Source organism: Vulpes vulpes, chromosome 4 (assembly GCF_048418805.1).
Source record: "Vulpes vulpes isolate BD-2025 chromosome 4, VulVul3, whole genome shotgun sequence".
Taxonomy (NCBI): Eukaryota; Metazoa; Chordata; class Mammalia; order Carnivora; family Canidae; genus Vulpes; species Vulpes vulpes.
In genome coordinates this window covers 94,110,886-94,134,640 of record NC_132783.1, presented here as the reverse complement: position 1 = coordinate 94,134,640, position 23,755 = coordinate 94,110,886, and the positions used below count along the sequence as shown (strand labels likewise).

Genomic DNA, 23,755 nt, shown 5'->3' with positions numbered 1-23,755 from the left:
TGCATTTGTCAGTATTGTTCTGTTTGTACTGAAAGTCTCATTTTAAAGTTGCCCCTTAACATTGTACTATACCTTGTAATTTTTTAGATTCTTCACTTGTATGCTTTAAATGTTTCCAGATGCCTTTAGTTTTTAGCAGCTGTAAAATAGCTACTTTGTGTTATTTGATATAGGATTGTTTTTTAAAAAACTCCATTTATTTATACAGAGACATTTATAATATTTTACATTCTTATATTCTGAATAAATATTTCTAATTCCATGTACTTTAACTGTGTTCATTAAATGGTAATAAGGCTGTCCTTCTGCAATCCAGTTGAACATATAAATGTCAAACCTGTGCTACTTCACATTAAATTGAAAGTCCTAGTCAAAGCTGGGGACTACAAGACACTGTATTAGGTCAAAACAGTCAAAGAACCTCGTTTATCGTCAATTTCTATTTGGCTGCCTTTGAAAATTTGGTATGAATGGGAAGTTATTTATTAAAGTCAACCTGACGACAAGAAAGATGGCAAGGAGCGTTGCAACATTTCTATTCGAAGACTATTTTCCTGAAATGTGGTCAGCTCTCAGTATGAAAGCAAAGTGTAATACCTTGGTCCCCTCTTAAAATTTTCTTTTTTTAAGATTTTATTTATTTATTCATGAGAATACACAGAGAGGAGAGAGAGAGAGAGAGAGAGGCAGAGACACAGGCAGAAGGAGAAGCAGACTCCATGCAGGGAGCCCGACGTGGGACTCAATCCCAGGTCTCCAGGATCACGCCCTGGGCAGTAGGCAGCGCTAAACCGCTGAGCCACCGGGGCTGCCCCCCTCTTAAAATTTTAGATAAAATGTATTATATAGTGGAGGTCTCTAGTGGAAAAGACTTTTTCCCATGATCCAAGGACCTTCAAGCATTCTATCTGGAAAACCTGGCTCAAGAAAAAATATAAGAATTATTGGATTGTATGTATCTAATCCATTTTGGTTTAAAGCAATAACCAAACTATTAAGGGTTTGAGGTGGAGAATACATACCAGTTCTTTATTTTCACTTTCACACATTTTTTTTTTTTTTTTTTTAAGATTTTACTTATTCAGGAGAGAGAGAGAGAGAGAGAGGCAGAGACACAGGCAGAGGAAGAAGCAGGCCCCATGCAGGAAGCCTGACGTGGGACTCGATCCCAGGTCTCCAGGATCACTCCCTGGGCCCAAGGCAGGCACCAAACCGCTGAGCCATCCACGGATCCCTCGCACACTCTTTTAATAGTTCTGCCCATCATATAAGTATGCCTTTATCTCATACCTACCATTTTTTATTGGTCCAAAGAGAGACAAAATATGAATAAGTTGGAACTTATGATAAGTAACAGTAGCAGAAATCAGGTTATGGTAGTAATTAAAACTGCCCAAGCAGCAAAATTTATTGATATTGCACTACAGTCTAAATTTAACACGATAGTATTTTTACAGAAAGCCAATATTTGAACAATCAACTGTAAAAAATGTTTTAAAATACAAAAGGAAACCTTCATTCATTTAAATTGTATTCTGTAAGATAAAAGGTTTTTAATTTCTAAACTGGTGTTATTTACATCAAAAAGCTTTCAGAAAAAAAATAACTGTCAGAAAAAAATGTTAAGACACAGGACTTTGTTCATTTTCTCAGTGGAGAGTACAGCTGGCCTTACTAGTCGACTGTGGAAGTACAATAATCCCAGAAATATTTTAAACTCACTGGAAATTCTTAGTTTACGATAGTCACACTCAATATAAGTGAAAATCAATCCTCATCTTTTGATTAACACTGAGGGAAAGAGACAAAGCTACTGTTTAGCCAGAATGTAATAAATCCAGAAACACAATAAATTCAACTGAGAGGTATCAATTTGTATTAACAAAAAGGTAAACCCCAAGGTATTGTGGGGTTCCTTTTATGCTCTGCTTGACAATTAACCAAAACAAGCACCAGGAACTTCATTACTACCACAGATAGAATTACTCCAATGATTTACTTATATTCTTTTTCCAAACATTAAAATGCCCCTAGAAGGTAAAGTCCTAAAATTCTGTGATAATTAAGGCAAAAACTAAATGTTAAATCATTTCACATAAGACAAAAATGATTACTGGAGAGTTTATAAATCTAGTTATCACATTTACTCTAAAGTCCAGTTTTTTCAACATCATATTTAGTGAAACCATTTCAATTTTTTTCTACCAGCTCTTGTAGGTCCCACATAAAATTTAACATGGCACAGCACAAATATCTTCACCTTCTTCAGACTAAAACCTTCCCCAAGAAAACCGTTTTAAGACTACACATCTTCCTTGAACATTAACCTAGTCTTTGCAGTGTAAAAGACACTTCAAACCCTTGTTTTGGAAGTAGCAAGGTTAAAAAAAAAAATCAATTCTTAGTCCCTTTCCCATCCAAACTAAATGCATGAAAGACAATCTTATATAAGAGGACTTCACTTGTTAATACATGAACTATAATTCCATTTGATTAATCATTTTATTCTGAAATAACATTGTTTTTTCATTAAAGCCAACAGGTAAAACTTTAAATCTGAATTGTGTCAATTAACAAAGGTGATTTTTATAAGATATTAAGCTAATAAACTTCAAAAACAATCATAAGAAAATATATATGTGTATGTATATATATAATATGTGTGTTATATACACAAATATATATATACAAAATAGTTCATGGTTTTATTTTCCTTCCCTATTACTAAAGGAAACATCTGTAAGAAAATGTAAAGTCGGTTAGCTGTCTCCTAACTTTGAAGTGAAATACGAGCAAAAAAGTAAAATTAAAGACAAGTTCTTTGGACACTTCAATTTGAAATTAAAAGGTACTTGTACAGCATCCAAATACAAACTTAAAATGAACAACAAAGACAGCAGTGGCCTAGGACAGTAGTGAAATGCACAAACTCTTGTAGATAGGTCTTTTGTGCTTTTCTATCAGTGCACATTATATACACAGGACAGGAAGAATGCAAGTCCGCTGCTATTCATTCACTGCAAAAAGTATTAACATCTAACCAAACTGCTGAGGAACAGTAACTATGTTACTAAACTGCATTCAACTGAGAACCTCTGCTTTCATTTGCTGCCATCCGTAGTTGACTCCAAAATATCCCAAATAATAATAGAAGCCAAGATATTTTACAAAGAAGTAGTGCATTTCTTAAAGCTTGAGAAATGACTAATGTAGATTTGTGCCCAAAATGTTTCACACCATAGTTTGTAGCTAGAGATTGTTTCAGAACCTCAGTCAACGAATTAAAAGCAGATTACATTAAAATGTTACATTCTACTTCAGAAAGTCCACAACCTAAGACTGTTAACTAAGACCTCTTCAGGACTAAGGCCTGGCAGAACACTGCCCACTTCACCCTAGAACCACAGTTTTCTTTGTTCCCAAACCAATCTGACAGCTACATGCACTGAGACCCAAAACAGTACTCGTTTCCATAGCCTTCCTCTCCACCATGGCCCAAGGGTCAGTGAGATCATCCCTGAAGGGCAAGATATGATCACTGCATATAAATTCCCACAGTGGCAGATTTACCATAAGGATGCAGCACAAACTATTCTTCTACAGAAGGAACAAGATACAAAGGGCAGTTGGGGTAGGGGTGGGGGATTCTATGGCCTCTTCCTGGTCAGTCACACCAAGAAAAAGAATTAAGAAACAACATATCTTCAAATGGCATTCAACAGACAGAAGCTGATAACCAAAACAACATCCAAACCCCTGCAATAGCTCTCCCACCAAAAAAGCAGCACATAGAGATGTTTAGGCCCTTATTCTTCCATTGAACTAAATAAAGGACTAAAGTCTACTAAAGAGGAGGGTCCATGTGGGACAAAGTTACAAATCAAGGCAACTGATTTCTGCATCCAATCCTTTTCCCACAAGCCCCCTTAGCCAATACTACACAGAGCTAAATGCAAGCACTTTGTCATGGTTGATTCTTCACAATCTGAAGATTGTGCTTTCAAGCTGCAACCACGGCTAGACCATTCCCTCTGCTAACCAAAGAAGAAACAAGACAAACGAAATCTCTTTACTAGTGATTTCATTAATCTGGGAATTCAGATTAAAGATTCAATTATAAAAATCTCTCAAAATAAAACATCCATACTTTACCATAGTTTTTTATTTACATTTCTTTGTACATTAAAGTCTGAGCAACTAAGCTGGTGGAAGCCAGCCCCTTCAAGTCCATTCCCATGCGTGAGAGGTAGCTTTATTTTTCCCCCTAGCTTTATATTACTGTTTGAATAGTAAATGCTGTTTGTCACGAGAACTAGATGGAAAGGAATGGATCACCATTCAGGATGGACGAATGTATAGCTACCACATTAAGTGGCTATGTCACACACCTGACCATGGCTGGCTGTGCTCTGAGCTACATTCCAGTAAGAAAGCAGAGCACCTCAGTGTGGCTGGAATTATAAATTATAAATTTATCAGCACAGGAAGGACCAGACTCCCAAACATCAATCTTTAAAGTGAGAAAAATTACTTTAGATTTACTGGATTGCTTGGCAACCATAAAAAAAAACAATAACTTTATCCAGAGCTAGAAAATGCCTGGTAATGGCCATATATATTAGACACTGCTTGGTCTAGACAATGATCACGTTTCTAGCCTAATATTACAGACAAACACTCAAGAACTGGTTTGCCTTCTAAAATTTCTTCCTTATACTCTCTCTGCCCAGTAACTATAGCTATCTCCTCCCTCCAGGGCACTTTTGTTCTATAATAATAACCTATCCTATATATGAAACTGAAATCCAGAACTTTATTTTGAAAGCATGGGACAGAGCCTTTAATGCCTATTTGCAATCTGCCATCTTTAGGACACACAAATATAAACTTCAAGAGCAACAACTCTAGGCAGAAAAAAGAGGCTGAGAAAGCTCATCACAATCTCATTTTTAGAGTTTTCAGCAACTATACAAATGCACTTTAAAGTCTTAGGACAGAATATAAAGTGAGTAGCTAGGCTTTACCAAGCAGTCAGAAACAAGGTTTAACAAAACTGCTGTTTTACTAACACCTGTTTACCCAGAGACAGATACTTAAAGGTATAGGATATATTGATACCTTAGGGCAAAATAAGACTTGTTTTATCATTAATATAAAATCACAACAATACACGTGAGCCCTTCCTTGGGCCAGAATATAATCTGAATCAAAATCACTTAAGTGACACTAAGTGACATTTTTCTTCAATCATAAAAATGTTAACGAATCTGACCTTGTAACTATGATTAATATGCAAAGAAAACACTGCTCGGGGAATACAGAGACACAATAGATGTCAATCAAAACAAAATCTCTGAGCAGGCAGAGGGAGGTACTACTACAAAAATAAAAAGCCAAGAGATATTATCATAGTAAGAAAAGTAACTTGGCAAATGGTCTAATTTTTATACTGACTTTGCTCTTCACTGTTCAAACTAACTGATGGGGGGTGGGGAGAATTAGGTAATGAAATGTTTTTAATGCATACATGTACTCAGACCTGAACTTTTCTAAAGACCACCATAATATGTTGAGCTTTATAATAAAATTTAAATTTAATCCCTGTGGAAGGATGTCATTCACTTAGATTCGCATTTTTTATTTGATATTATATGCAAACTACTAAAGTCTTAAAAGACAAAGTACCAGCCCAATCTTACAGCATAAAGTTATTTTTGCTATATTCTGTTGTACATCTTCATTATCTGCACTAATTGATATTTAATAGAAAAATAAGGATATCCAAAGCTCAAAGCAGCAAGCAGTGACCACAAATCCCTTGACAGCATCGATTTGCTTGTATATATTAACATGAAAATTCAACTTCAGTTTCAAATTTCTTCAAATTTCACCCATGCTAAGGGTTCTATTCGGTTTACATCTCAGGAAGAGTGTCATCACTGGTTGAAATCCGAAAACCATTCATTTGCTATTTCTTAACAAAAACTTTGTGAAAGCATGTAAACTATACACCTATCTTTTGGATAACAATCGTTAAGTACAAAAACATTCATTTAACATCTTACAAATCATTACAGTTATACATAAAAGCACCTACAAAATTCAAAAAAGTAAAAGATTCACAGTGAACCTTGGAACATAACATTTAAAAAGTGGATTCAAAGACCTATTTTTCTCTCAAAGACATAAAACACACAATGAAGCCAACACAACTACTCTTCTCATCTAGCTTCTTAAAATGCAGCACACAGAAGTAAATTATTGCATATTCAGCACACTCCTTTATCACTCAATTTCTTCACACCATGCTAAAATTTCTCAAAGGAGAAATCCAGTTCTGTGCTAAGCATGGCCTTTCTCAAGGTAACCTGAACACTGAGAAACTATTACACAGGTTCAAGGGAATAAGTATAGCAGATGTACATAAAACTGGTACATCCAACTGATACATTTTCTGCATAGTTAAGTCACATCACACGCATAAACTTTAACTCACGTCTTTATCTCAAATTGTGAAGAGAGCTAAAAGCCTCAAGTTACCAAAATCCCATTCCAACAATACCCTCATTTTGTTCCACAGTGCGTTAAATGAAGCAGCACAACAGCAATAACATTTAACCATAGTTAAACTGCTGTAATTGAAAAGGTAAAATTTGTTGGTTCTTGAAAAGGCTCAACACCTTTAGAGGACATACTTCTGGTAACTAAATTCTAATCTCTTTTGCTTTTGTATTAAGAGCTGAAAAACCCAACTCTAGGCACCAGAAAGACTGACCAAAATACTCAAAAAACAAAAACAAAACACACACACACACACACACACACACACACACACACACACACAAAATCACCAAAAATTATATGGTTTCCAGATGGCAGTAAACGAGTGAAAATGATTTACCTGCTAGGCAAACTAAGTTTTCACTCCCTTAACAATTTAATAAAAATCTGGAATGCTGGGACCAACTATAAATATGGCTCAAGGAGACCCAAGCAAAGCAGCTGTATTTCTGGAAAGAACAGTTAAAAGCTTCCAAAAGCAATCAGATAATGCATTTTTAAAAAGGTCACAGAAGGATTCACAAGTTTGTCACATTAAAAGATGCAGGATTATGAATAACCTAATTTTAAACATACTGCTATAATCGTGAATTCTCCTGCTTAGCACCAAGAGGGTGACACTTATTAATAAATAGAATTTTTCCTTTAAAATCAAGCCATTTAAAAGCTAAAGCAAAGAAATACAAGTGAATTCCTTACAATAGTACTTCTTCTCAAAGTCCCACTGGGTTAAATAGAACCCCTATTAAATAGCCTATCTATACAGAATAAAGATTTCTACAATAAAATTTACAAGCAGAAATATATTTTGTGGATACCACATGTAAAAAAAGATTTTTAAAACCCACATGGCCGATGCACACGCACACATATGCTCACACATCACCCCCCAAAAGAAATACCTTCAATGAGGTCAGAAGCAGCCTGAACACGAAAGCCCCCTTAGAGCCCTGGTGATTGTCCTCAAGTAGAGCAAATGGGCACTGCCATCTTTACCTAGATTTAAGAATCCTGAAGAAGCAAAATACAGTCCTAGAAGTGAGTTATGTATGTTACCTTCATGTTCTGATCATCTCCTAGTGAAATGCTTTATTTGTACCTGGGTGAAGTGTACACCCCATCCCTTCTCACTCCATCATCCTGGGGCTTCAGTATGCTCATAAAAGCATGTCAGCTTCTGCTACTATTGCAAACTGGAACCTAATACAACATTAGTTTCCAGAGATCAACAGCGAGATGCAATGTAAAGCCTAATAATGTCAGTACTCCATTCATATTTACACATCAATAATAGAGAATGAATCTTCACAGGAACAAAGCCATTGTATAATACTAAAGGGCTGGCAGCAGGATGGTGAAGACCAGACCAAAGCAGTTGCCCGCTCCCTGCCTGCATACTCCATGCTCCCCACTCCCAAGCAGTCTCACAGAGTTGCTGACTGCACAAGGCTCTCAACTCCACATCAGAGCATCCACTTCTCACCCAACCAACTCAGTCCTTCTACAGGCTGAGGATTTTGTCCTTCAATGAAGTGCTGTGTTCATTTTCAACATGAACATTACACAGTAGATGCTGGCTTTAACTAAAACCTTTCAACAAATCTCCCAGCAGAGGAGGAATAGGGAACCTAAGTGGTTAGAAGCAGAGAAATGTGCAAAAATGCCACCAAAGCAGATGACCTGCAATTTTGACTTCTGTGACATTTTTAGCTCTTGCATTCATTTAATATTTGTGAATTTTAAGTTTCTTTTAAAAATGTCAATATAAGGAAACTCTTATTGCAATCACTGTCATGGATAGATGGAGCATTCCCACTAACTTGGTTACTTGATGATGACTCAAACACTATTTTCTTGATCAGAACATAAAATAAAAACCACAATCACACAGAAAAAAAAAAAATGCTCTCATAAAAAGCAACTTAAATTCGTTAGCCAAAGACTGAAAAGATATATCTGTATAAAAGGTTATAACTGCATTTACAGTGCAAACTCATGTTTCTTTTTACTCTCTCTTCTGCACAGAGAACATTTATCTTGAGAAACATCGTTGCCTCCCTGCATTTCTTTAAAACACCTGAGAAAGGTAAGGCTCAAAGAGACACCTACTCAAATGCAACAGGTCTCTGATCGTGGGACTTCCACAATACATCTGCTGCTATCAAAGATCCAAGATTTTCATTATAGCATTATGGTCAAACTTAAAACTCAAAAAGGCTCTGGATGAAAAGGGGAACTTGCAATGACCATTACATGCCACAGACTGTCCCTCGGCATGTTCTAGCAACTGGTCTTCACCGGAGCAAGGCAAGTCATATACAGCATCTGTTTAAATAAATAAACAAACTCAGTAACTTAATGGGAACTCAAATGCTGCCCTTCTAACCTTTTGTTATAAAGGAATTCACATACCATACATATTTTTCCTCACCACACTCTAAATCTAACTTAAGTAGAACCACCAAGATACTTTCCTTTCCCTAAATTGGGGCTTAACTGACTTTCTAATCTATGATTATTGATTTCCACACATTCATTCCAAATCTTAATCTCTGCCTTTAAACCCTTAGTATTCACATGCTTTAAAAAAATGGCCATACTTTTGTCTACCTCTCATTTTTGTTTTCTACCATCATACAGAACTTAACACAAGGATCAAAATGTAAGCACTGTAAAGATTACAACTGTAATCTAAGATTTATAAAGAGTCCAAGTCTAGAAAAATAAAGGTGGAGCTGGCCAAATCATCGGGGAATATATTTACCTAAAGAAAAATCCAAATTTTAAAAATCATGGTCCAACAAAACTCTGAATTTATCAGGATTTTGTTTTGTTTTGTTTTAAAGGTAGAGCAGAGACCTGACCAGGGAAGTAGATTGGGAATAGACATCAGGAGGCTGAGGCACAAAGAAAATCTCCAATCAGGTTTCCTGGGACAAAAATTCTTTTACATTTCTTTTATAAGACAAATTGTGTATGTCCATATCATGCCCAATTAAGCTGGGTATATTAAGTTAGAGTATACTTTCTTTTAGTACCTTCTTCCTGGACACATGGCTTTTAAAGATTTTGTAAAATAACTGATTTCTGAGCTTACATTAATTAACCTATCAGGCTATCATGTCCCCATCAGCCAACGTGGTCAGAAAAATCTTATTAAGGGGACTCCTCCCACATACTTTATGTATACCAAACTACATGACTTCATAATTAACCTTAATTTTCCAAAATAGAATAAAAGCATCTTTTAAAATAGGGTTTTTCCTGCTTAAATCATAAACAGTACTGAAAGAAAATATGATAATTCTTCTTATTTCTTAGACTTTTCTATATAAAAGCCTTACATTTAAATGGTGAATAAATGCATTATCTACTGCACAGGGATTTCACACAATTCCAAACAACATGTAATAAAAAAGTCTACTGTAGTTTCAAATGATGTCTATTAAATCAGTATTACCAAAGAACTTTCTACATTCATCACCATTACTTTCCAAATTAGCCCACATACCTACTCTTTATAACTGAGGATAGGAAAGCTCCAGATGTCATCCATAGTACCTCCTTAAAAAGTTGCTCATTACCTCCTAAAAGTAAGAAATGTTGCCCTTCTGAAGTCAATGCTCCTCTTACATATATGTGAGAATGAGGTCTCCTCATGTTTATGCTATTTGGTTCTACTCCCCTCACTAATACCTATTAACTTACAATGTTCACGCACAGCACCCAGGTTTGACATTCACCCGCAAAAATGGCACACTGAAAGGGAATATCATTTCATCCTGATGATTTAAGTTCATTTTAGCGAGTTTCATATTTAGAGAATGTGATCACATATATGAACTCTCTACAAAACATGTGCAACTCTTTCTGCTTATCTATCACAATCCGTTACACTCTCAACTAAAATCAAGGTTAGGCCAAAACCAAATCAAATCCCCCAAAGATTTTAAAAAGAAAATGACTTGCCTGTTTCAAAATTATCCTGAAGTTTTCGTGGATGAAGTTTTTTTTCACATTTCTATTAAAAGAACACAAACAAACACACACACACACACACACACACACACACACACAATACACCATCTGTAGTTATTCTACATAAATGAGGAGATATGTTATCAAATTTCTCAGGAAGAAAATTAAACCAGGAATATAATCACCATCCCAGTCTTACACTGGTTTTTTTTTTTTTTTATTTTACGCCTAAAACCTTAAGTTCTTGATTACATGTACAATAATAGAAACACCAGAAAAAAAAAATTACTCATTAAATTTTTCAACCCAAAAATAAATAAATAAATAAATAAATAAATAAATAAATAAATAAATAAATTTTTCAACCCAGAGATAATTATTAACATTTTAGTGCATCTCTCTAGCTTTTTCTTTATGAAGATACTGTGAATTTTCATACAATTACTAAAAATTTAGTGGAATTATTAGGTATATAGGACTATTCTATAACTTACTTTTTTTTCCCCCCTAAGGATGTATTATTTATTTTAGAGGGAGAAGGCATAAACATGGGTGAGCAGGGGGAGGGACAGTGGGAGGGGAAGAAAAGAGAAACTCCAGCAGACTCCCCACTGAGTGTGAGCCCAAAATGGGGCCAGATCACACGGGGGCTCAATCCCACGATCCGGAGAGCATGGCCTGAGCTGAAATCAAGAGTTGGATGCCTTAAATGAATGAGCCACCCAGGCGCCCCAAACTACTTTTTAAATGTAATATACTGTGAATATATTATTTTCAATAAATATAAATCTACACCATCATTTTTAATGACTACACGGTAGCCCACTGCATATATGATACAGCATTTGAAATTATACTCTTGGATATGCAGACTGTTTCCATGTTTTCATTATTCAAAAGAGTAGTGGGATGAACATTCTTGAAAATTTTCTTCTAGGGAAACAGTTTAAGAAACTTTTCAGGCTTTCCATATAGTCAAGCTACTCTCTAAAAGGTAGTACCAATTAGTTATTTTTAAGTATTGTCAATACACTCAATAATATACAAGTGGGGGATCCCTGGGTGGCGCATCGGTTTAGCGCCTGCCTTTGGCCCAGGGCGCAATCCTGGAGACCCGGGATTGAATCCCACGTCGGGCTCCTGGTGCATGGAGCCTGCTTCTCCCTCTGCCTGTGTCTCTGCCTCTCCCTCTCTCTCTCTCTGTGACTATCATAAATAAATAAAAATTTAAAAAAATATATATATACAAGTGGCTCTCTTTTTATCTGTGGCAATCTGACAAGAAAAAAGTTTAACTAAAAGGCAAGTAATCTAAGAGTAAATTGATCTTTAACATGTGTTTTAAAAAAAAACAAACGTGTTTGCCCTTGGAATCAATACACCCAAGTAAACAGCAAATAGAAACTCAGGTAAAAATTTTTGATAAAACTTTGAAAACTACTATTATCACCCATTGTTAAAAAAAGAAAACTAGGACTTCCAGAAAAGACAAACAAGGAGACCCATTAATTATGAACTGCAACTTTCTGGACCACAGACTAAGCGTGAAAGTAAATGTCCTAAAATGCTCACAGTTATCTGTCTGCAGCCCCAGTCTAAGGGCTATGGCACTGACTTTATTTTAATTTTCTAAATTCTATCACCTTTTTTTAATAATTATTTTATTCTATCATTTTGGAACATTGACCTCTGCCAAATTTTTTCATATGCCTGTTATTGTCTGAAACCTACTGCCATCTCTACAGTCCCCAGATCTCTAAAACTCTTTATATTTACCTCTTGTTTATAAATTCTATCAAGTTGAAGAGAAAAAAAATACACTTGTGATGTTCTCCCCAACTTTAGCTTTATTATAACAATACAGACTCTATTTAGAAAAACAAAGAAAAATAGCCAAGGACTTGCTCTTTCTAGAAAACAGGGTTGACTACACACTGTTTTCATAGTACTAAAAAATATTTAAATACCGACATAAAATAGCAAAAAATCAGATGTGTAATTCAATGTGACAAACCTGTAACAGGGCAGCCAGAGATTTTAAGTAAGCAAATAATGCAGAGTTTCACTGCATAAATATCAATATATCAATTCAATGTGCTTTTTGGACAATGCCCTTGCCCCACTCCTAAAACGGATAAACTACCTTCTTAGTTTTATAGATGTAAGTCTTACCATTAAGGGATTCTGCTGCTTGGCTGGCTGACTGTGGATCCCATTTGTTCTTTTCTTCTGATTAGGTGAGTCCTGATACTGTTTTCTGCCATTTCCCCTCATACTTTGATTCTGTTTTTCCAAAGAGAAGAAATAAAATATTAGCCTACAGTATAATTTAACAGGACCAAAGAATATACTGCCAAGAATATGTTTAACTGGTTGAATGAGAGTTTAGCAAAGTCCCTCCCAAAATTTTCCTAGAATATTGGAGAACCACATGGAACACCTGAGTGGCTCAGTGGCTGAAGATCTGTATTCAACTCAGGGAGTGATCCTGGAGTCCTGGGATCGAGTCCCAAATTGGACTCCCCGCAGGGAGCCTGCTCCTCTTTCTACCCATGTATCTGCCTCTCTCTCTCTCATCAATAAATAACATCTTAAAAAAAAAAATTGGGGAACCACATATCAGTATTTTCTTACAGAAGACAGTGCTTCACAAAGCAAGATTCCTCTAAAGGTACACAACAGTAAATACAGTGGTCCCTAGGAATCTTGCCTTATCCCATTTCTGCTTACAGACTTTGTTTACAATGCACAAGTTAAAAAAAATGGGAGAAGGAGAGAGAAACAAGTTTGAAAACCTTATGCAACCATCATAAACAACCCTCTGAGGTGGAATGCAAAGGCACACTGGCCATTTTTTAAAACAAGAAATATGTAGCAGATAGTGATCAACTATTATCCTAAAATCTGCTTTAAATTTATAATAAACAAGTGAGTATTTTTAAATTAATAACCTTTTATACAAAATAAAGATTGGTATTTAAAAACCTTAGGCCATTATCCCTAAAGTTAGATCTAAAGCCTAAACATGCAGTAGTTGACATTTTGTAATTGTATGATTTAACATAAGTTAATTTTCTTATCATTCCCCCCAAAATCTAGGTTTAACTTAAAAAATAAAGTTTTTAAACATTACTTTGTCCCTAACGGTCTTAAAGGGACAGCTAGTTAAGAGGACTAAAACAACATAAATAATTAATATTTTGTACTTTTTTAAGAATATCAAAATGCATTTGTTTATACTCTATCTACTACAGAAAAAGCTAAGCAGTTCCTAAAATAGGGCAGCCAGAGTGGCTCAGTGGTTTAGTGCCACCTTCAGTCCAGAGCGTGATTCTGGAGACTCGGGATCGAGTCCCACGTCGGGCTCCCTGCATGGAGCCTGCTTCTCCCTCTGCCTGTGTCTCTGCCTTTCTCTCTCTGTCTCTCATGAATAAATAAAATCTTAAAACAAAACAAAACAAAAAAACTGTCCTGGTGTCTATTCACCTTAAAAAAAAAAAAAAAAAAAAAAGCAGTTCCTAAAATAGCCTGAAAACGAAACACTTTTTTTTTTTAAGTTTTTATTTCAATGTGGGGCTCGGACTCAAGTCCAGAGATCAGGAGTTGCACTCTTCTAACTGAGCCTGCCAGGTGCCCCAACAATAAGCTAACTTAAATAATTGGTTAGGAACAGAAAACAAACTGATGGTTGCCAGAGGGCGAAATGGGCAAAATGAATGAAGGAGAGTGGGAGATAGAGGCTTCTAGTTATGGAATAAGTAAGTCACAAGAATAAAAGGCACAGCCGTAGGGAATAGTCAATCACATTGTAATAGCGTTATATGGTGGTTGTATGGTGGCATAAGAGTGGAACAAGTGGAACTACACTTGTGGTGAGCACAGCATAACATATAGAGATGGTGAATCACTATGATGTACACCTGAAATTAATGTAACATTGTAAAATAGACTCCAATAAAAAAAATTTAAATAATAAAGAAATAGGTTTACAGAAATGCATGTTATCACATACTTCTAATTCAGTTTCATTCATTCTGCTCTTCCTGGTATTTTTTTAGTATGGTACAATAAATATAGTTTACCATCATAACTTTTAAACATACAAGTCAGTGGCAGTAAGTATAGTCACAATGTTGTACAGCCACCACCAGTATCCATCTCCAGAATGTTTTTCATCAAACCAAACAGGAACTTTATGCCCATTAAATAACTCTGTATTCCCTGTCCCTCAACTTTAGTAATCTCAAGTTAATTTGTCTCTAAATTTGTCTATTAGGTACCAAATATAATTTGTCCATCATGTGTGACTTATTTCACATAGCATGTGTCCAAGGTTCAAAGACCATATAACAGCATGTGTGCATCACAATTTCATTCCTTTTTATGACTAATAAAACTCTGTATGTGTATTTTGTTCATCCACTAATCTGTTGACAGACATATACGCTGTTTCCACCTTTTGGCTATTGTGAATAATGCCACGATGAACACTGGTATACAAGTTATCGGGTTGAGTCCTTATTTTCAATTTTGTGAGGTATATAACCCAGGAAATAAAACTGCCAGATCATATGATAATTCTGAATTTAACTTTTTTAGGAAACACCAACCTATTTTCCATGGCAGCTGTACCATTTACATGCCCATCAAAAACGCATAGGGATTCTAATTTCTCCACATTATTGTCAACACCTGAGACTTTCCTTTTTTCTTTTTAATTACAGCTTTCCTAGTGGATATGAAGCAGTATCTCAGTGTGGTTTTGATTTGTATTTCTCTAATGACTAAAGATGTTGAGATTTCTTGTGTGTTTATTGGCCACTGAATATCTTCTTTGGGGAAATGTCTATTCGAGTTGTTTGTTCATTTTTTTAATTGGGTTTTTGTTCACAAATTTGCTTGTCATTCTTTTGCAGGGGCCATGCTAATCTTCTCTATATCATTCGAATTTTAGTCTACGTGCTGCTGAAAAAAGGACTAATTGCGGTTTTTTGTTGAATTAGAGGAATTCTGGATATTAATCTCACATTTGATATGTGATTTCCAAATATATTCTCTCATTCTATGGGTTATCCTCTCACTCTTTAAGAATGCTCTCTGATGCACAAAAGTTTGTAATTTTGATGAAACCAGTATATTTTTTAAAAGAATGAAAACAAGAGTGGCACCCAAATGGATGGCTAAAATGATAAAGACAAATAATGCCAAGAATTAGTAAGGATGTGGAATAACTGGAGCTCTCGTATTTTTTGTTGGGGATAACTTGAGAACATTGTTTGCAGCATATACTGAAGAACACAGCATATCCACTGATCCAAAAAAATCCTATACACAAAACAATGGTGTATGCTCATCAAAATACATACAGAAATATCCATAGGAGAACTGTTTGTAAAAAGCTCAAAACTGGAAACAACTGAAATGTCCATTAATAGTAGAATGGATGAAGTGTGGCATAATCACACACTAGATTACAACACAATAATAAACCTTTCACTGATGGCATATATACCAAAGTCAGATGCTAATTTTTATTTCTTACTACACTGGATTTATACCAAAACTGTGAAGGTTAAGAAGTCTTAATTAACCACGCTTCAAATCACAAATTTGGAACACAGAAATCTTTGATCAACAATTCAGAGCTCTGTAACTGTTAATCTGCAATTCCTCAATTCAGATACATTTCTAAGTCAAATCTAAAGTTATGAAAATCTTTAAATGTATTATCACTCACCTTTGCTTTTAAAATGTCAGACATTTCAGAATGATTATTATATGGCTTTTGTTGCAGTGGCTGCCTGTACTTTACCCACTGGTCACCAGGAGAACCTTCAGGAAATAACTGCTGACTGTGGCGGAATTTGGTTCGACTATACCAAGATTTAAAAAATAAAAATCAGATCACAAAATTTTCACTTAAACTTCTTCTAACACTTTGATAGTTTATCTTATAGATCACAAACTTTACTTTCTTATTTAATCTCTATCTCTCCGCAGTGGACTACAAGTTCCATAAGAGTTGGGATTCTTACCTGCTTTATCCCCAGCACCCAGAAGAGTGCCTGGTGTTCACTATTTCTTGAATGGATTAAGTGTTATTTTAAACCCCAAACTTTTCTAAGTTATCCATATTACCCCCTCCCTATTAGTAATTATACCTTTAAAAATCAGAAGGAAATAATTCTAAATTGAGTTGAAACAAACACACGTGGCTATTCCTTCTTACTAGGAGAGACAACGCATTCTCGCCAAGATGTTTAAAATACAGAATTTAATCCTGCACACGTTGGTTATGGATCCCTTCCATTCTAGAGGAAGATCTGAAAATTTAAGCTATATTCTAAGGCAAAAAATTAAAGGGCCCAAGAAAATAGACGAGCAAATTTTAAAAAGCCTGGTCTCAAATTCTCATGTGAAAGATTTTGATTGTAAATGGTTGTACTCACATAGTACAATAAAGTTTGTAATAAAGAACATTTTATAGTACTACTTACATTTATAATACAGTCCAGAGTCATTGATCCAAAGAACTGTACTACAGTGATTATTTCAGAGTTCTCCTTTCCCATTTAAAAATTATAATAAAATTGCAGCATGCCTATTTTCTTGAGACAAAATTCAGGTATTTCCTCCAACATATCACAGACATTAGTCTATATGCTAAAAACACCATCCTGCCTAAGAAACCTGAAATTTGGTTAAAATTGCTTCATTACATCCTAACTCCTCTCTCCAGGACTACAAAGCCTAGGACTAAAAGATATGGACATCATATAGCACACTATGGTGGACAAAGCCTCCCAAACATGAAAAGACAATTTTTTTTTCCTAAACACTATCACTATTTCATAATGTTTTAGTAGTTACGGTTCTTTTTAATCTTAGCTACACTCCTATTTACTTTTCCTATACTGTTTCATTTATGTCTAGTAGTGTATAATTTGATGATTATAATTACAGGTTCCGAAAGGTGGAAATAACCCTCGAGGCATTTAGTCCAAGCTCCTGTCCTCATAAAACCCAATTAGGATGGAATATTCCCGATGTATTTTAAAAAAATACTGATTGTAGATATTATTTGTTCCCGTTTAATTTTTGAAGCCCTCAGATATAATCAGAACATCTATATTAAAGGTAAAATGCAACTCCCTCTGAGCCTAACATATACAAAGTTCTACCAAGCTTATTACAAATATATATGCTTATAAACAAAATTACTCAGCCTACTCTATAATTGTGATTTGGATATAATTAAGTTCCAACCAAGAAAATGTTCTTTGTGGTTACTGTCCATGTAACAGTCATTTTTTTACAATACAACCAACAAGTCTTTGTTAGGGAAAGAAAAGAAGCAAGCCCAAGTCTTCATTGTTCTATCTTTCTGAACAAATTATACATCAGCATTCCTCATCTACCCTACACAAAAACAGACCTCAATATATTCTCCACTCAAGGATCTTCGGAGACTCAACTGTCCCTAAAGCAGGATATGAGAACAGAACAGTAGCAACATGCACAGAGGCAGATTTTTTTTTTCCTCATGTTCTATCAACTCATCTAAAAAGTTGGTACCCTCTTGTGTATACTATTTTAAAAATGTGCCTGAAGCTCCTTTCCAATTTCAATTAACCTTTTCATCTCATCAAAAACCCTTAAAAAAAAATTCTATTATCTTAATACCAGTAACAAAATAATTCCAAAAAGGAATCTAATGCCCCTCTAAACTTTAGAAGCAAAATGCTTCTACTGCATTAAAAACTATCAGAAAGTAGGAATCCTATGAATATATTTCTTTACCTCAATTTTTCCACAGTGGGTTTAGCTGGTGTACTACCAACTGAGGAAAATCCATTGTCACTGTCTGAGGAATCTCCAAATCTCCGCGAAAGCCAGTCCCTTAAAGGCCTATGGAAACATTAAGAATTCGCTCTTAAAACTTGGCTACATAAAAAAAACTATAAGAATTATGAAGGTTAGTTTTGTATTTTAAGAAATAGGATCATACCTGATAAAGGGAATGGCCATAAAAAATTTGTTAGGTGCCAAACCAAGTTTGGATTTTGGGGTCATATCATTTCTATGACAGGGCAATTTCTCAATGGAGAACCACTCAATGTTCTGAGACACAAGAAAATAATTCATTTAGTTAATTATCATCAAGGAGTTTCTAAAAGCAATCTCCTACTTCACTCAATTGGGATATTATCCAGCAACCTGAAAATACTTTCAATTACATACCCGAATTTCTCTTCTGGTTTTCGGGTTAAATTTTGTGTCTTTTGGAATTCCTGGAATGATGTACAAACGAGCAAGCTGGTCATTGATTCGAAGTTCAATGTAATCATCCTTACAAATATAATCTTTGATATCAAAACCAGTTTCTTCAAAGACCTGGAAATTTGACACATTTGGATGATGATTTTCATTTGTTGCTGTTAGCTCTCCAGTACATTAAATTTATTTCAAAGCAAAAACTCAGAAATATCCAGGCAATTAAAGGCATGAAAACATTGGGCAAGAAATCAGAATATTCTAGGACCTAGTTCTAGCTCTGAACTGTTCAACTATAGATAAACCCTTTTATGTATCTAAGCCTAAGTTCTCCACCTATTCAATGAAGGAAGATGTGAGACACTGTGATTTTCAAAAAGAATACATATTATTTAATTTTCATCCCCTTTCTGGTACAAAGCTCCTAAAACCCTTGGAATTTCCTAATGGATGAAAGCAACCAAGGTATTCTTTTGTTGTATTACTGAGGTGACTTTTGGACCCCACCTAAATATGGGTGGCTGACTGCCAGGACAACCAACCAAGGGAATAGAAGATTAGAACTTTCAGTCCACCCTACCCCGCCCTCCCATCTTCCACAAAGGGGGGGAAAGGCTGGAGATTGAGCTCAATGGTCAACACCCAATGATTCAACCAACCCTGCCTAACATAAAGCAGCAGCCTCCATAAAAACCCAAGGGCAGGGGACAGACACACAACGTCCAGGTGGGTGAATGCAGAAATTGTGGAAGAGTAGTACACTAGGAGACAACAAAGAAGTTTCACACCCTTTCCCCATATCATGCCCTCTGCAGCTTTTCCAACTGGGTGTTCCTGAGTTATAGATCCCCTTTTTTTATTATTATTATTTTTAAGATTTTATTATTTATTCATGAGAGACACAGAGAGAGCGAGGCAGAGACACAGGCAGAGGGAGAAGCAGGCTTCACGCAGAGAACCTGACGTGGGATTTGATCCCGGGTGTCCAGGATCACGCCCTGGGCTGAAGGCAGTGCTAAACTGCTGAGCCACCCGGGCTGCCCCATAGATCCTTTTAAATACACCTGCGATCAAGTATGTAAAATGTTTCTCTCAGTTCTGAGAACCACTCTAGTGAATTAATCAAACCCATAAAGAAGAGGTCTTTGGAATCTACGTTAGAAGCACAGATGACAACCTGGACTTGCAACGTCATCTGAAATAAATGGCAGTCTTGTAGGTCTGAGAGCCCTTAACCTGTGGAATCTGATGCCATTTCCAGGTAGAGTCAGAATTTAGTTGAATTGTAGGACACCCATCCAATGTCTGACAATTGCTTGCTGGTCTGAGGAATGCCACTCCCCTTCCAACACACACATGCACTGTAATTGATTCTGGAACTCTTACAATGTTAGAATACAGCAGCAGTTCCCAGTCTGTGCAAAGTACACCACTGGGACCACATATGGAGATTATTCACGGCCATCTACAAATCTACGTGTAAACCAAGCTACACACTAAAGATTGTCTTATGCAAATAAAACTGTTTCTCAAACATGAAAACTGACTGTGATTAATGCTAACATTTAAAAGGACAGATTCCAAAAGTACAGATACAACCCCCTGGGTCGCAGGGAGGTGAATGGAAAAGAACTGAAAACTAGTAAAACAGACTCATGGGTTCTAAAATGGCCTTCCCTCAGCAGTGCCCCAGGGTCAGAGGAAGAACTGGGAGAACATAAATTCCAAGAACTGATGTTACATCTCATCTTTACCTCTTCCCTCAACCAGAGAAACCACTCTGATTAACATACTGGGCTTCTGTATAAAAAGCCCAGGCTTTTTATAGGCTGTATAAAGGCTTCTGTATAAAATAAAAAACCACTGGTCTCTTCTGGCCTTAAAGTTCTCCCTCAAATAACATTTGTATTATTCTGATAAAGCTCTTCTCCACTTCTTCCCCACTTCATCCCCACCAATCAAAAAGGCTTTGAATGCTCAGTAGCTAGAACCCACTGTGGATCTTTTACCCTGCAGTTGCTCTCCTTTCCTCTGGTTTCAGCACCTCCTTACCAACCACTGGGACAGAAGATGTTAAAACACACGGACAGGCCTGAATCTCTTGATATAGGTGTGAAGGAACTATTTCTACTCATTTGTCTCTTCCCTCTTTGTCAGCTCATATATCTCTTTCCACATTCCTCAAAAAAGGCACAGCTATCCTTCTCTCAGACATGTATAGTCTAGGACTTTCAACTTAAGCTCCTCCACAACACCCAACTCATTTCTGTCACCATTTCTGTAAATTCCTAAGTATGCTAAACCTCCTGTTCCTCATTAAAATAACAACAATAACAAAAACTAGGTGAATATACTCACTTGAAAAATGTTCTTGGTATATAGAAAAGGAGAAACATTAGTTGTATTTCCTCCTTCTGGAAATGTCAGACTGGGTACCTAAGTACATATGTGATACTGATAAAAGGAGTTCTCTAGTTCTGTTTCTTTATATCTAACATCTGGTATTGTAGGAAAACACAGAAACAATCTATTAAATGTGATCAATGACATTCAAACACAGCAAAACTGTGTATCTTTCCCAGAATAATATTCTGAAGTTCAGTGACAGATGTCATGGTTTCACATCTCTCCAAATCTTAATATTTATATACACAAGACAATATAATTAAAATCACCAATCATGTGGATTTATTTCACAATGCATATATGCTATCTGATGTTCCCATTAAAGCAAAATCCAGATGCTTCAGTTTTCCTTTTACTTAAAACAAAGGTCTACTCTACTGCTTGAGACAGAGCTTAAAAATATTTTTGATTAAAAATCAATTTTGATGGATATTAGACTTATAGGTATAACAATTAAGACGGGGGCACTTAAAAAAAAAAAAGACTGGAAAACCAAATGTTTGCACATCAATGATACGTGAAACTGGTGGTCTTTTTTTTTTTTTTGAAACTTGTCTTCTTCATCAAAGGGAAGACTTCAACCAGAAGACATTCACAATACAATCTAAAATATATGAGAAAGTCCTATGTATCAACAAGTAACCAGGGCAGCCGGGTGACTTAGTTGTTCCAGCATCTTTCAGCTCAGGTCATGATCCCGGAGCCCCACATCAGACTACCTGCCCAACAGGATGTCTGCTTCTCCCTCTGCCCTCACCCCATTCGTGCTTGCGCACGTTCTCTCTCTCAAATGAATAAAAATCTTTATAAAAATAAAATAAGTAACCCAACTTCTAAAAAGCAGATAACATATAAGTGGGTACTTAATAGAGAAGACATTTAAATGGCCAATAAGAACAGGACAATGTGCTCAACATCATTAAGCTTCAGGAAAATGAAAAATACAATGATAAAGCATTACAATCCCAGCAAAATGTCTAAATTTTTTAAAGCGAGATATAATTAATGAATAACAATTAGTTTCAAACTTACGATACAATGATTTGATATTTGTATATACTGTCAAATGACATAAGATTTTTTTGTACATTGGGATGTCTGGGTGGCTCAGCAGTTTAGCACCTGCCGTGAGCTCAGGGCGTGATCCTGGAGACCTGGGATGAAGTTCCACATCGGACTCCCTGCATAGAGCCTGTTTCTCCCTCTGCCTGTGTCTCTACTTCTCTCTTTCTGTGTCTCTCATAAATAAATAAATAAAATCTTTTTTTTAAAAAATTGTACATTTATGGAGATATAATTGACATATACTACTGCATAAGCTTAAAGCATACAGCAGAATGGTTCGACTTACATATATTGTTAAATGATTACCACCTTTAGTTAGCAATTATTGCCTCATATAGATACAAGAAAAAGAAAAAGCAGAAGAACATTTTTTTCCTTGTGATGAGAACTCTTAAGGTCTACTCTCGCTTAGCAAACATATATATCATACAGGAGTGGTTACCTGGAGTCATCATGCTGTATATTACATCCCTAGTACTTAACTGTAACGGGAAGTACAAACTTCCGTTTTGTACTTTGTAGCTGAGCTACAAAGTTTGTACCTTTTGACAGTGTTTCTCCAATTCTCCCTATCCCCATCCCCTCACTTCTGGGAATAACAAATCTGATCTCTTTTTCTGGGACTGCTTTATTTTTTCTTTTCAAATTCCACATATAACTGAGATCATACAGTATTTGTCTTTCTCTGACTTATTTCACTTAACACAATGCCCTCAAGGTCCACGTATGTTGCACAAATGGCAGGATTTCCTTATTTAATGGCTGAATAATATCCATTTTTGTGCAGGTGTCTATATATATACACACATACCCTACAACTTCTTTATCCATTTACCTGTCAACGGACACTTAGGTTGTTTCCATTTCTTAGCTACTATGATCATGGAGTACAGTATTCTTTCAAATTAGTTTTAGTTTCCTTTGAATACATTGCCAGAAGTGGAATGCTAGATCACATAGTAGTTCTATTTTTTGAGAAACATCCATACTGTTTTCCATAGTGAGTATATCAGTTTGCAATCAATCTCACCACCAGCACAAAAGGGTTCCCTTTTCTGCACATCCTCGCACACTGGTCCTTTCTTATCTTTTTGATAATGGCCATTCTAACAGGTGTGAGGTGATAGCTTATTGGGTTTTTTTTCCCTCTCACTGTGGTTTTGATTTGCAATTTCCCTAATGACTAGTGATGTTGAATATCTTTTCATGTACTTGCCGGTCATTTGTGTATCTTCTTTGGGAAAATGTCTATTCTGGTCTTTTGTTCATTTTTAACTGGATTATTAGGAATATTGATATACATATATGTGTATATGTATATATACACATATATACACATATATGTATATCAATGACATATTATAGATATATATAATAAAAATATAAAATATATATATTTATTGGAGTTCGATTTGCCAACATACAACACCCAGTGCTCATCCCATCAAGTGCCCTCTTCAGTGCCTGTCAC

General features: G+C 35.7%; 2 protein-coding genes and 1 non-coding gene across 7 annotated transcripts in view; 1 reads left to right on the top strand and 2 right to left on the bottom strand.

Moving 5' to 3' along the window:
• The window catches only part of MCC (MCC regulator of WNT signaling pathway), a 349,930-nt gene extending 332,912 nt beyond the window's left edge, over positions 1-17,018 (top strand). For 3 of the 5 annotated variants that reach the window (XR_012001146.1, XR_012001144.1, XR_012001145.1), the window contains one exon: positions 8,587-8,932. The gene's annotated coding sequence lies outside the window, so the exon portion shown is untranslated. Of the gene's footprint in view, positions 1-8,586; positions 8,933-15,455 lie in introns of those variants that run through there. The other 2 variants (XR_012001147.1, XR_012001148.1) reach the window with 2 other exon arrangements.
• DCP2 (decapping mRNA 2) overlaps positions 1,372-23,755 on the bottom strand; it is a 48,123-nt gene continuing 25,739 nt past the window's right edge. The window contains exons 5-11 of the mRNA XM_026006031.2: positions 18,781-18,933; positions 18,548-18,660; positions 18,340-18,447; positions 16,277-16,412; positions 12,712-12,822; positions 10,531-10,582; positions 1,372-8,886 (exon numbers count right to left, since the gene is read on the bottom strand). Of these exons, the coding sequence (XP_025861816.1) occupies positions 8,723-8,886; positions 10,531-10,582; positions 12,712-12,822; positions 16,277-16,412; positions 18,340-18,447; positions 18,548-18,660; positions 18,781-18,933 (837 nt within the window). The 3' untranslated portion in view covers positions 1,372-8,722. The remainder of the gene's footprint in view (positions 8,887-10,530; positions 10,583-12,711; positions 12,823-16,276; positions 16,413-18,339; positions 18,448-18,547; positions 18,661-18,780; positions 18,934-23,755) is intronic.
• LOC112929036 (U6 spliceosomal RNA) lies at positions 15,411-15,517 on the bottom strand. Its single transcript, XR_003236842.1, has one exon. It is a non-coding gene; the product is annotated as a U6 spliceosomal RNA (small nuclear RNA).